At 42.5% G+C, this 15162-nt stretch overlaps 1 protein-coding gene across 2 annotated transcripts in view; it reads left to right on the forward strand.

Moving 5' to 3' along the window:
• Nucleotides 1–15162, forward strand: part of FHOD3 (formin homology 2 domain containing 3) — a 455537-nt gene that overhangs the window by 267887 nt on the left and 172488 nt on the right. For both annotated transcript variants that reach the window (XM_084857529.1, XM_084857531.1), the window contains exon 7: nt 6606–6717. In XM_084857529.1, the coding sequence (XP_084713655.1) occupies nt 6606–6717 (112 nt within the window). The remainder of the gene's footprint in view (nt 1–6605; nt 6718–15162) is intronic.

A 15162-nucleotide genomic window follows, 5' to 3' on the forward strand; every position in this document is an offset into this window, starting at 1 on the left:
CAAAGTGGTTTACAGAAGATGATGATGATGATGATGATCAGTATCAAAGTTACCAGGATACTGACCAGAGGGCAGTTGGCAGTGGAAGGGCCTGTGAGGGGAGGGACAGTAGAGCTGGAGTGTTTTGATTCCATCATCTCAACAAGACAACAGTTCAGGTGGAAGGGCAACCCCGCCACGTTGTTGTTCAGGCAGGCATTTGGGGTGGGTTAGGGTATTTTAGAAAATGTTTTTATTGTAGAATTTTATTGTTTTAAACTGTTTTTATTGTATGTTGTACATCGCCCAGAGTGGCTGGGTGACCAGCCAGATGGGCGATTAATAAATTTAATAATAAATAAAATAAATAAAAGGGCATAAGGTAAAGCAGCTAACTGATAGGGATCTAGAGTAATACGAGTTCAGGACCCTGGACAGTGCTACAGGTACTGACCCAGAGATTCCTGGTTTGAATTCAGGACCATGGCTAGCAATCCTCCAGCTAAGGTAAGAGAAAAGTTACCTCAGCAGTGGCCTGGACTAACCACCAGTTTTATAGCCTGGCCAGGAGAGTCCTTCTGGGAGCATCCCCCCCTCAAAGTGCTGTGACGGGCTGTGTTAAAGGGCAAGCACTTGCCAGCTTCTTCTGTGTGTGTGTGTGGGGGGGGTCTGTGGAGTGAGGATGTGGTTGGGGAATACTCCCCAGGGTCTTCTTGCTTGCTGAAAGAGTCTGAGGTCCACTCCTCAGAGTTGGAGGTCAGTGGTACTTCCCCAGGATTTAGCGGATGGGGTGAAGGATCCAAGGCCAGGAAGGAGGGACCAGGAACAGATCTGAGTCCTTGGAGCTGTTGCTGCCAGAGTACTCAGTCTTTGAGGTTCTCTATCCAGGATCATGACACCAACAAGCTTTGAGGTGCTCTTTGCCTCTCCTCCATCTTCCTCCTGGGATCCTTCCCACAAAGCTGTTGGTGATAGGTGGTTATGAGGAGGAAGGAAGATTCCAGCTGGATCAGGTCCTGATGTCTTTTCACCTCCCTCCCTCCCTTCCTCCCTCCCTCAAATAATAACATTTGCCCAGCTATTAGGTCTGATGATCTGATGGTCTCATGTCAGGTTATGGTGGAGTGTCCTTGCCTTCACTTCAGATAATTCAAAGCATCCCCTCCCCTTTCAAAAGGAAATTGCCTGCCAGACTGAAGGGACACTTCCCATTCCCAACAGGGTCAGGAAGCCACTGGACTTGTAATTGGTAGAGGACTGATTCTAGGGAAGTGTCAGACAATACCAATTAGATTGAAGATCACTACAGACACAAGCCTTTTGGGCTGAAGAGCGCACATGAGAGAGCTTGTGAGTCAAGACAGGTGAAGCATCTGGAAGCCAAATATAGCATCAACTTCCTGGAACTTAGGGCCAACAAGTTGGCTCTTTTTGCTTTCCAAAATACCATAAGGGGTCACCATGTGTTGAATCAGACAGATAACACCTTAGTGAAGGTGTACATCTACTCTCAGGGGCCACTCTGTCCCCTTCTCTCTACAAGGACATCTTTGCAATCTAGAGTAAATCAATCTAGCATCAATCAAGGTGAAGTATTTAGCTGGGACAATAAACATGGTTGCAGACTGGCTTAACAGAACCATAATCCAGGAGTCTGAGTGGATGCTACAACCACAAGTATCAACCTGGTGACACAGTACTTTGGCAGATTTCTTATGGACCTGTCACCAACCAACAGACAGCTTTAAAGGTTCATGTCATGAAATGAGTATGCAGAATCAGAAGGAGTAAATTAAATATACAAAGATTGGCCCAGAGGAGGGTAAAATAATCTCTTGCATCAAATGACGAAGGATAGCGCACCGTGATGGATACTGAGAATTTACTTGGGCAGATCAATTACATTTACCTATAAAAGGCTTGGGGTGGGACTGAAAAATTCTCATTGTAAGGTCAAATCCAACTTCATTCTATATTAGCTGAGAATTTTTCAGTCATTTCTCAGAAAACTAATAAAATACTATATAATAAAGCAGAACAGTAGACCTCCCCACATCATGTAACAGGACCATAATTGCTGTAAGTTTGCTGGTCTGTTATGTCAAATGTTCCTTTTTGTGAAATTTGAGAAAAATATTGTAGTACCTATGAGAAACAAACAAAGCTATTTAACCAATAGCTGTGTAGTCAATTATTCTGATGTTATCTTTGTTGCACATGATAATTAAATCATTGCGATTCAATCAGACATATACGAAGGGTTAAAGAAAGTTCCTTGGTAATTATAGGGTTGAGGAAGGAAGCAACCAGTTGGGATGTTTTAAAGATTGCATGAAGATGTTTATCACATAGCATTTGCATTTGGCATGGAAGTCACATTATTAGCATGGATAATATTAAATCTCAAACAGTTTTTTGTTTCTTAAACTACTTTCTATTAACTCCAGCTATTGTGATCATATAAGTGATGTATTCTGGGTAGAAAATCTGTACAGACAAGGTACAGTAAGTGAGAAATCACAACCAGTTTTTTAGTCTTGTTCTTCAAGCTGTTGGAAAGCTTTGTTGGAAAGATAATCAAATATATGGATAGCCTAGAGTAGTTAAATCTTTGAACTTTTCTGCTGCAAGCTGGACAGGAAGCTTGTTTAAATATTTGGAGACTGTCTGTAAAATTTACATTATAACCTCCTTGTTATCATCATTTAAATCCATATGTTTGGGATATTGAGGGCAGGATGCAAGTCCCCTCCATCCAAACACATACATACCAGTAACCAGCACTGCAGAGGTTTTTTTATGTCCTTTTAACTGGACATACACTATCCTGTGTTTTCTTTTTTAAGCTTCTTTTGTGAGTGTGGGTGGGTTTGCACGTGCATAGATATATTAATTCAATATAACTGATCGCTTCACTCAAAAATGCAGAAAGTATTTTAAACAACTCAAAGTTACACATTTTTAATATGACTATGTAATTATTCTTGTGTGTATGATAAGCACACCTTACTCCATCTTTCACAGTCACCGTTTGATTAAAGGCCCTTTGATTCCAGCTTTATCCTTTATGAGATTCAAATGCTGTCAGTGCTAAGATGTTGCCTTATCCTACTTTCAGTCTGCACATTCTGGCATCCAGTTAAAAATGTATACACATTTTTAAAAAATATATTATTCTGTACTTGGTCTTTAAAACCTGCTTCAGACTCTGAAGAAATGCAATGTTAAATATAATGTTGGTTTTGTTGCATCATGTACTCCATCACAAGTAATTGATCGTTCTTCCTTGTGGTCTCTGTGCAGTCCTACATATGGCTTCTGCTCCCGCATTTAGGAGACTTCTAAAGTTAGGCTCAAGTTTTGGTGTGCTCTGGTCCCCTCCTTCCTGCTCAGTTCTTTTTTGACCACCACAGCAGGAGGGAACGTCACTCCATTGCTAGAGCTAAAAACCCCCCAAAGAATTACTTCTTTTATTTTATATTTTATTCATTGTTTCTGCCTACTTTCAGGGTCTACTTTCAGATTTGCATTTTTATTTCCTCATGTTTTGTTTTGGGGTTGTTGTTGTTTTGCCTCAGAGCACCGTTAGTGCTTTCACTGCTCTCTTCCAATGCCTGTGATTCAGAATGTAGTGTTCCTTTGGAAATGTTTCTCCTGCAGGAGTAAGCTCCCACCAACTGATGGCCACAGCGTATGTCTCCATTGTCTTGGAGAGGGCCATTTTGTGGACTCCTGCAAACAATGCATGCTGTTACCTATCAGACACGTAGTGACTGAGCTTCTTGTTTAAAGGCCCTTCTTTGGGAAAAAGCCTTAGAGGTAGCAGATCCAGGCAAGCTGGTCTCATTCAGACCTTTGATGCTCAGCTTAGAACTGGCTCCATCCAGTACTCCTATACTCTCCTCATTGATATGCCATTTGGGGACTCCTGGCTCTGCTGTGACACAGCCCTCAAAGGAAGTTAGCATCTCTTTGGAGGCCTCATGGATATCAATGGTTTCCTCTAATTTGGGACTGTCTGCTTCAGCACTGAGCTTGGTACAGATCAATCTCCCCAGACTCCCTCACTGATTCTTGGATCAAAGTTAGTGGTTAAGCTCCTGGCCAGAAGCTTAACCATTTGTAAGCAGCATGTGTTTTCAACTACAGCCACTCTTAAAAACAAGTCCCAGTTGTTACCAGGGTCTTTCAGTTCAGTCCCAGAACAACCATCAATGATACAGCAACAATAAGTTTGCTTCTTTGTCTGTTCGTTACGTTTCTATTCCAAAGCCAAAGCTCCCTGGTTGGTTCTCAAAAATCAAACCCATAAATACAGTATAGAATCATAGAATAGTAGGGTTGGAAGGGGCCTACAAGGCCATCGAGTCCAACCCCCTGCTCAATGCAGGAATCCAAGTCAGAGCATCCCTGACAGATGGCTGTCCAGCCTCGTCTTGAACACCTCCGGTGTGGGAGAGCCCACCACCTCCCTAGGTAATTGGTTCCATTGTCGTATTGCTCTAAAGTATGGTAAAGCATAATAGAAAACCTTGACAAGTTTAAAACAGAATAAAACCAAAGTAAAAACCAGCAGCGGTATAAAGATCTAAAACTACAACAACACGTTTAAAAAACAAAACGGAAGGATTACAACTCCAGGGAAGATAAAACAGCCTTTACCTAGTGCTGTAAACACAGGTCTGCAACATCAGCGAGTTACCCAACATCACTCACTCCAGTGCTTTTATTTTTGTTTTATTTGATGTGGGGTTTTTTTAATTGGGTACGTTTTTAATTGATGAATTTTAATGTTTTAATTACAACATCATTATTTTACTGTATTTTATTGATAGTCACCTTAAGCACTATTTTTAGTGGAATGGTGGGATATAAAGTTAATGAAAGAAAGAAAGCAAGCTTCAAAAAGTGAATAATAGTGAACTCAAGGAACAGAATCAGTGACAAAGACTAAATAAATTGTATTTGGCTTTTATTCAAAGTGCTGGTTTTAACCTAGCCCTATGTAGCTCAGGATCCCAATACCTCAGGGACTGTCTCTCCCAGTATAAGCCCACCTGGTCCCTGAAGTCAGCTTCAGAGGCCCTTTTCTGTGTGCCCCTCTGAGAGAAGTTGGGGGGGGTGTCAGTACAGGAACGAGCCTTTTCTGTGATAGCCCTGTGTTTATGGAATGCGCCCTCCAAGGAAGCTCATGCAATGCTGACACTGTCATATTTTAGGTGCCAGGCAAAGGCGTACTTGTTTTCCAGGCATTTGGACATTAGTTACAGCCCAGTTGTTGTTGGGCTGCTTTTGCGATGCTCGTTCTAGGCTGTGAGCAGGGGGAGATTTTGTGTATTTCTGGATGAACAGTTTTCATATTGTATCGTTTTTAGATTGTTTATGTGATATTTATTTGTATTTGCATTATTGTGCTGATTATGGTTTATATTGATTCCCTCGCCTCTTATATTAATCGTGGATTCTTGTATTGTGTAAGTCACCTTGAGATCGCCTTTTGCCTTGGGAAGCGATGCATAAATTTCATACATTATTGTTATTGTTATTTTACTCATTGTTATATTTAGATAGTTGACTCTCGCTCTCTCGCTTTTTTCGTATGTGTATGCATGTTTTTATGTGTGTGTGTGTGTGTGTATATATGATCCCCATGTTTATTTTTTTATTATAGCCTAGGATTACTACATGCAGAAGAATGGGGATGGGCAAACAAGTGATGTTGATATAGCTAGGATTCTCCAAACATTGTCTTGCCACTCATCTTGTGTCTGATTCCTGCTCGAGTTTGTGATTACTGCTTGCTCGGCACAAACAGAAAATTGTGCAAATCAAGCAGTGATTGAATGTGACAGTTGCAGGAATTACAACATTTGCACAAAATCGAACTGGGAAAGTTGTGCAAATCGAACGCAAAGCACATGCCTGGCAATTTTTGAATATATTAAGCGGACACGTGCTCGTGATCGCGTTTGGGGCTTCGAACAGAGCTTCAGAAACCAAAATTCTTATATATCTGTATCTAAGAAAAGTGGTCACAATTTAGTGGCACAGTGAATGGTTTGCATGCAGAAGATCCTGGTATCACCATTTAAAAGGATCTGAGGTAGTCTAGGAAAGACTCTCTGCCTGTCTCCTTGGAGAACTGCTGCCAAAATGAGTAGACAATACTGGGTTAGATTTGCCAGTAGCTCTGACTCAGGATAAGGATGTTTCATCTATTTCTTTGGGGGAGGGTCCATAGCTCAGTGGTAGAGGATGTGCTTTGCAGGTACAAGGTTCAATCCATGGTATCTACAATTAAAGAATCTCCAGTAGCACAACTGGAAAGACCCAAGGACTAGGCTAGACTGACCAATGGCCTGACCCATAAAAGGCAACATCATATCGGCATATGTTCATAGATTTACGTCCTGCCTTACTTACAGTCATTTTAAAACTGTGGTTGGGGTCTAATTTTGTTTTACAAGGGCCATGTTTTGGATTGATCAAGGATGGAAGAAGCAGTAACATTGCCTCTGCCCACTGACTTACCCTCTCACACAGGGTCAGCCTATATTCCAGTAAAAAGGAAGTATGTCTGCAAATGTCACAACCTGATGAGTGACAAGCGCTCTCTTCCCTTACAGTTTCGCCTTGTTGTAAAGACAGCACTGAAGTTGCTCCTTGTTTTTGTGGAGTATACTGAATCCAACGCACCGCTTCTCATCCAAGCTGTGTCCATAGTAGATGCAAAGAGAGGTGAGTAGCAATTGTGGTATCTGTCTGTAGTTATGTTTTGAAGAAAAGAAAGATCATGGTTTTCTTGTTTTGCTACAACAAACTTATACTTACAAAAGCCAATCACATGAGTTGAATCCAAGGTTAGTTCTACCTAGAGTAGACGCATTAAATTAATGGCACGTAAGTTAGTCATTTTAACTATAATGTCTCCTTCATACACTATATTTGGTACCTGGGAACAGATTCCCAGGTACAAAGACCAAACATTTGCACAGCATCCATAAGTGACGCTGCATCAGGGCTCTACCCCAAAGCCTGCAATTTGCAAATTTTGGCTGAAATTGCTCTTTCGGGGTGTTAAAATGCGGGGGGGGGTGGGCTGAATCTCGAGGGGTTCAAAAAGCTGTTCAGACATTTGCTGGGGTGAAATGGCGGCCATCCATTGTCTCTCTGATATGTGTGTGTGTGTGTGGTGTGTGACACTGACTGGAGGCTCTCCAGGCTCTATCCTCACTGGTTGGAGGGTTCAAAGAAAGAGGGTTTCTTGTGCAACACTGTTTGCAGACATTTGGGGTGCCTCTGACAAGCATTGTGCAACTGGCCATTCTGCAGAAGGCCATTAGCAAGGCGTGGGCTTTTCTCCTCCACCAGCCATTTTCAGGGGTGCAGCCTTTCTTTGTCCTCTATTCAAACCAATGGAGACAGCAGTTTCTCTATTGGTCTACATTAGGGGGGATGAAAGCCTGCACCTTTAAAAACAGCTGGTGTGGGGGAAGCCCCCCTCACCCAAGACCCTGATGCAGCAAGGGTTGCTGGGCTATTCTTTCCAGGGTTCCACTGTAGATCCAAGTCAGAAGAATCTTTTTTGCCAAACACCCCCTGCTGAGCCTCTCACTGGTCCTGATCCCATGCCTACTGCTGATCCTGATCCCAGTGCCAGGCTGCACATCAGAAAACTGTCAAGGCAAGGGAAAGTGAAGAAGAGGGGAGAGAGTTTTCCAAGTCTGTTTCCGTTTTGCCAAAAGCAATTCAACCAAAATGGAATGGCCCAATCCAGGGTGAGCAAACATAAACTCAAAACTACGAAGGGGATTTTAACACTAGGCTGGTGTGCATGCGCATAAATTGGAAGTGTGCCTGCAAAATAAATGGCAAATGATGTCTGGGAAAGGGTGGGTTTCCCACTCCACCTGTATTTTGCCAGACCAGCCCCCAGTTTCAGTCAGGGGCAGAAATATTGGAACAAGGATAACTGGTTTGGCAGTTGGCCTCTGTACACCACCACATTGAAGTTGAAAGGAAACACACCCAGATGGGAGCGAAGTCAGGACTTTCAGCTATAATGCAAGGGGTGTGACAAAAGTGGGGCACTAATCATTCAGGAAGGACAGCCAGTGGCATATACACACACCCATCGTTGGTGGCTCATAAGTAATGGAACAAACCAACATCATTTCAAACTTAAGGATCGCCTTTAATACCTGGATGAAAATCCTTTGCAGTCGATGACTGCCTGAAGTCTGGAACCCATGGACATGACCAAATGCTGAGTTTCTTCCCTCGAGATGTTTTGCCAGGCCTTTACTGCAGTTACCTTCAGCTGCTGCTTGTTTGTGGATCTTTCTGCCTTCAGTCTTGTCTTCAGGAAGTGAAAAGCATGCTCTCTTGGGTTGAGATCAGGTGACTGACTTGGCCATTGCAGAATATCCCACTTCTTTGCCTTGAGAAACTCTTGGGTAGCTTTAGCTGTATGTTTTGGGTCATTATCCATCTGCAATATGAAGCGGCGTCCTGTCAGTTTGGCAGCATTCGGCTGAATCTGAGCAGAAAGTATAGCCCTATACACTTCAGAATTTATCCTGCTGCTTTTATCAGCAGTTGGGTCATCAGTAAACACCAGTGACCCGGTTCCATTGGCAGCCATACATGCCCATGCCATAACACTGCCTCCACCATGTTTGACAGATGATGTGGTATGCTTTGGATCATGAGCTGTTCCTTTCCTTCTCCATACTTTTCTCTTCCCATCATTCTGGTACAAGTCAATCTTGGTTTCATTAGTCCAAAGAATCTTATTCCAGAACTGGGCAGGCTTTCTGAGGTGTTTGCTAGCAAAGGCTAATCTGGCCTGTCTGTTCTTGAGCGTTACCAGTGTTTTGCACCTTGTTGTGAGGCCTCTGTATTTACATTCATAAAGCCATCTCTTGACTGTAGATGTTGACAATGACATGCCTACCTCCGCAAGAGCGTTCTTGACCTGGCTAGATGTTGTGAAAGGGTTCCTCTTCACCATGAGCAGAATTCTGCGGCCATCCACTTTAGTTGTCTTCCATGGTCTGCCAGGCCTTTTGCTGTTGCTGAGCTTGCCAGTTAATTCCTTCTTGTTCAGGATGTTCCAAACTGTTGTGTTGGCCACTCCCACTGTTTTTGCTATCTCTCTGATGGGTTTATGTTGTTTCCTCAGCCTAATGATGGCCTCCTTCACTCGCATGGACACTTCTTTGGACCTCCTCATGTTGGGAGTTCCAGTGAACAGCTCCCAAATGCAAATGTAACACTCAGAACCACCTCCAGGCCTTTTATCTGCTTGATTGGTCATGGGGTACCCAGGAAACAGGCCACACCTGGCCATGCAGCTGCTTGTCAGCCATTCGTTCCATTACTTATAAGCACATTTGGCTGAATAATCTGCTGGCTTTATTATTTTAATACTACTCCCTTCATAGTTGTATTTTATGAAATGTTATTTTGTAATGTTGATTTTTATGTTACCATGATGTTGTGTTTTGTAAGCCACCTTGAGTTCACTTGGTGAAAACAGATGGGATATATATTTTTAAAATAAATAAATGAACACAGTAAATACAATTTGTTTAGCTATTCTAGTTTTTTTCTGGTACCTGTAAGAGGGCAGGGGTTAGAAATGTAGGGAAACTGTCTCCCTCGGCAGCTCAGCCACATGGCCAGAGTATGCTTCTTCCGCCATCTCCAGTGGGCTGAGGATAGGGAAGTTCATCTCTTCAGTCAGGGGGGGCGGATATTGTGTTCTAAAAGAGCTTAAATTCTGCACGCAAGCAATCCAAATTCTGCACTTAGAAAAGATTAATTATGTGATATGGATTTGTTTGTTTTTGTTAAAGAGTAGCCATGAAGTAGAGATCCGGATTGGGACCATGGGAAGGGGATTAACCCTTTCTGCTCACACCACATTCCTGATTAACAATCCCCTCCCCCAGTTACTATTCGCTGTGGGAGGGAAAATGGAATTGGTAACAATGGCAGCTTCCCTATTGCAGCAAGTGACAGCAAGGTGTGTGTGTGGGGGGGATTTTCATCAAGGCTCCAACATAGTGAGAGAGGGGCTCATCCCCTCCCCATTTGCCTACTCCCAATCCTGCTCCCCCCATCCCACTGCTGCTATTTAATAACAACAAAACCCAGATGTTAAATGCGCTAATACATTTAACATAATATGTCATTTGGCCCTTAATCAGCAATACAGGATTCTGAGATTTCAGGAGGGCTTTCCCACAGATATTCCAAGCATATCATCACAGTCATAAGGGCTAGAAACATACTTTTTTAAAAATGAAAGCAAACATTCTCAGCAGGGCCAGCCCTCCCATTAGGCAGAGTGAGGTGTCCTCCTCAGGCAATTAATTTAGAGTGTCTTGAAAAGGCAGCCACTTAGTTATTTCATGCCAATTATGCCAATTATACAAATTAAAATGGGGAGGGATATTCTTAGATTAGTCCTAGGCACACCGAGGTAGTGTGCTTAGGATCTCCTATTTTACCATTTATGGATGTGAAGTGCTATCCAGGAGAGCTTTTCAAGACTTCAAGACAAAACTATACAAATACAAATTATAATTGTATTTTTACTGCCACAGAAGAGGAGGTACTTCTGGAATATTCAGCCTCATGTGCCAAAATAACTTGGTTGGCCTTGGGTACTTTGCATCTTGATTTGCAGGGAGGGGCACCATTTTCCGCTCTGCCTCAGGCACCAAAATGTCTTGGGCTGCCCCATATTCTCCAGATGTTGAATATTATGCCAGACACCAAACAGAATGCTTTTGCTGTGCTCTCACTAAATCACAGCAACGGTGCACTCCTGCCTAAAGCAGTTCTTGACTGCCACATGTGGTTCTTGGAAGGGAGGTGTGATCCAGGAGGCAAGATGCAGCCCCCAAATTTCCTCTCCTGTGGCATAGCCAGAGTCGGATGTGGCAGAGGCCGGGAGGGGGACGCAGAAGGAAGTGTGCCCCCTTAGAAGGAAACTAGGGAGCAGTGAGTGTTACCTGCGCGTTTTATCCTCCCTGAGGCCTCCCCAAGGGCACTGTTTTTGTGACTTTAACAAGTTTTTGATTCTGCAAACCATTGTGATCCTGAAATTTAGAAAGAACAGAAAAATTCTCCTTGTGAAATATTTCCTGTTTTAACGTATTTCTTCAAGCCGGTTGAAGGAAAAAAAGATGAAGTACAAGAAGCATTTGTAAAGGACAAACGGTAGCAAACAAAACCTTTTGTTTTAACTGTCTGACGGTTGTACTGAAAATATCCTTAAATCTTATAAATCTCCTAGATCAGGGTGATAGGCAAGGGGATATTGTAAAAACACAGACTGTTCAAGCTGGATTTCTGTTTTGAATTAACATCCTTAAACCATCAAATGGAGTACAGCAGAAATGGCATTCTGTTGTTCATATAACTGTGAGTGCTGTGATTTATTTTACAAGAAAACACAGAATTTCCATGGCCCTCTGAACCCACCAGTATTCGCAACATGTTGAAATCACCAGCTGTTTGCCCGCTACCAAATCCCATTAAAGAGCAGGAAGGTGTTGGGGAATGCTTTCGCCTGTACTTATATTCTTTATATGCAAGATATACTTAACATATTTTAGGTTCCTATTTAATGCCTGGCCAGAGCAAGCATCAGCAAGTAGTCCCTGAAACATCTGAATCATCCTAAAAGCCAGAAGAAGCAGCAAGAACTGAAGGCAGAGGAAGACTGGGGGGGGGAAGTTTTTTTCTGAATTTTTTCAGGTGTTTTCCAGGTTTCACCTCTCTAGTTGTGGCAGCCCACATGGCGAACGCCCTCCCTGAGGAGGCTTACCTGGCACTGAACATGGAATCATTCCCCCCCGCCCCCAGGCCTTTCAGCATGTCCCCTAAATGGATCAGCTTTATTGGCTGTACTGCTTTGATCTGTTTTTATTATTTCATTGAGTTAACTTTATGTATTATTGTTTTTATTTTGTATTTGTTTTGTTAGTCATTTGTTAGCCATCCTAGGAGTTTTCTAAATGGAAATGTGGCATATAAATTTCTTAGTTAAATAAATAATAAAATGCTATGTTTAAATATTAATATACTTTAAAAATTAAATATTAATATACTTTAAAAGATCTCTGATTTACCAGAAATTCTTCTAAACTGGACTTTTTCTTCAAGATAATATGTGTCGGGGTGGGTGGTGATATTGTCCATGTGATTACAGCTAGTGAGTTGCTTGCTTATAATAAACTCCTTATCTTATAGGGAAATAGAGTATAACAGACAGGGGGCACAATCTTTTCCTGGATGAGCCCCATTGAAATTAATGGGAGTTACACAACAGATTCCATTCATTCCAAGGGGCTCGAGAAGAAGAATGTTCTGCTGGGATTATGCCCTATCTACCGTTCTTGGACATTCTTTGATGGTTCTTGGAGCTTGTTGATTAAGTACAGTCCTGCTTCTGTAGACACCTGGCACTTATATTTGCATTTTGGGCAGAGTTATACTTCCTTAACATGTGCAGTTCACGTGATTGCCAAAAGCAGACACACCCCTAATAATTCAGCCCCAGGTTTCTAAGTAAAGCCGTCTGTTGCTTCCTTGCAAGAGGAGTACATCCAAATGCAATTGAAAGCTCTATAGGAATCGCTGGGTTACGAATTCTCCCTGCAGTTTTGGAGAAATCAGTTTAAAAGCAAGCAAGAGTTCAGTCCCTAAGGTGCACAATGGTATCTTTCTTCTATATTTTGTTATGGTTTTCTTTTAGTTAAAACACCTCACTATAGTCTATTGGAATCAAGTCCCTGCCTTTCAGAGAATGAGAGCAATTCCTCCTCTCTCTATAAATAATTACCTGTTGTAATTATTTATAGCTTCTGAACCCTTAAAGTATTTACTAGGCAAATGAGACACTTCAAAGCACATTACTTAGATACTTAATTAGTATCATGCCATCAGTGTATGTGATACTTTACAGAATAACTTGAGAATGGGGGTGGGGCAGGGAAGGGGGAAGGAAGCACCAGAAAAGTTTTCTGTAGGTACAATTAGCCCTTTGCTGTTATTTCTGCATGCATTCTGTTGTGTCGTATCTGTCGTAGATTACTCTCGGAAGCCTTGTGTAATCCTTTTCTTGTATATAAAATAGGGCTGTCACCCGATTAAAAAAAATCGTAAAGTGCAATCCTGTGCATGTTAAGATAGGAAAAATCCTACAACTGGGGTTTGTAGTACTTTTTTCTGTCTAAACATGCATAGGATTGCACCCTTAGTCAATTAATCAAATGGGTTTTACTTGATTAATTGATTAGTCTGCATAAACTTGAGTATGACTAAAACGTTAGTTTTGGGGGGGGAAATAGTAATTTCTTTGTTTTTAGCTGGTGCATGTATATGTTACAGCAGGCACTATGTGAGATTGTAGGGGGAATGCCTCTTCTAAGATGATGCCTGCCAACTGCAGCTTTTGTAGTAAGTAAAAATTATTTATACAGTCATAGATCTGTTATTCAATACAACTGTGATATCAAACCACAAATAGCAAAAGATGCAAGATAGCACATAATACAAGTTGGACTCCACAGTGTCCGAACCATCATCTGACAAGTCATCCTGGCCTGAGTCAGGCATGACAGCTGGGAACCTGACAATATCTTTTGAGTGTTTGCTTGATGCATGCCTCAGCAACATCATATCCAGAAACAGGAAGAATATACACAGAAAATCCCAAAAGATGTGTTTTAAGCAAACTATTTTTCCTCAGGTGCTTATGAAAGAATCTGTGGATAACTGTTCAGAGTTATAGAATGGTCACAAAGCCAGTAATTAAGGGTTATACCCCACACAACTGTTCTGGCCCTCCAAGTTTCAAAACTGGAGGAAGTGAGACCCTCAAGGTTCAACACAGCTCTCCCTACATATTTAGAAGTACCAAGGATTCTTTTCAAGAAATCTCCTTGTACCCTCTCAAGAGCACCAATGCATCCTATCCAAATAGCAACCCCAAATAACAGTTGGGCTACAGTCTTGGCCCTATAGATCTGAAGAACAGCTGGAACTAAATGTCCACTTTTGGTACAGAAAAAGCAAATTATAGCTTGGGATATATGAGTTGCCATGGCTATGGTCTGTTTTATGTGGACTTTCCAAATTAAGGAAAAAATGGAAAATAATCCCCAATATTGAAAAGAGTTCACCTGCTCGGCAAGTGTTATTACAGGCCGCAGCTGTTGTTGGGCCAAGGGGAGAGTCCAGAAGCAAGGTCAGACAAAGCCAAGGTCAGATACTGTTAGGAAAAGCAAGGAGAGGATAGCACCACAAAGCGCTCCATGTGATCCCGGACTGGAAGCCAAAGAAGCTCAACTCATATGTTGCTCCCGCAACTGGCAGACTCAGACTGAGCTTAAATAGGACTTGGGCTTCCTAGGGACTGCTAGCTTCTCCCACACACTGCATGAGGCCTTCTCCCTTAAAGGGCCCGTGCTTTTGAAGCTTTTGGCTGCAATGGCATTGTAGGGATTGGGCCCAGCACCTTTGCAGAGGTACCCCGAGAAGATGTAGGAACTGATTCAGAGGGAGAGGAAGCAGAAGGGTTTGCTGAAGCACCAAGGTTGTAGGGGACTAACAGACCCAGAGTGGAGGTTGTCCATGTGTAAACTGATCAGCAGGAAAGTAGCCAGCCAGGGCGCTCTTCATCCATAGGAATACCAGAGCTTAAGGAGGAGGAGTTAGAACTAAGAGATCCCAGAATGAGACGTCGGGCTAGGTGAGAGGAGCAACATCAACTCATGAGACATTCCAAAAGGCTGGCTGTGCAGGGAAGGCCCTTTGGAAAGACGCACCCTCAGTGTGTGGGTCTTAATCAGCCACTCAGGTTGTCGAAGAGACGGCCAGCACCAATTTTTGCTGCAACTATCTAAAATGGTGTGCTAACTGAGCTGCTTGTAGCCTAAGTGGTCCTGTGTTATGCAAAGCTGCATAAAAATGAAGTACTTTGCTGCTGTTCATGGATTCCAGTTGTAACCTGAGGCACTGTTGATCTTCCTGTAGTTTGCATAATAAAAGCAATTGCTTTTCACTTTGACTTCTCGGATTGATCACAAAGGAAGGAGACCCGAGGCTGGTCACCTGATCAGTATGGAGACAACTGCAGTGAGGTGGTAGCTTCAGAACTGAGTC

The sequence above is a fragment of the Heloderma suspectum genome, chromosome 5 (assembly GCF_057233095.1).
Source record: "Heloderma suspectum isolate Gila_16-S chromosome 5, 16-S_ref, whole genome shotgun sequence".
Taxonomy (NCBI): domain Eukaryota; kingdom Metazoa; phylum Chordata; class Lepidosauria; order Squamata; family Helodermatidae; genus Heloderma; species Heloderma suspectum.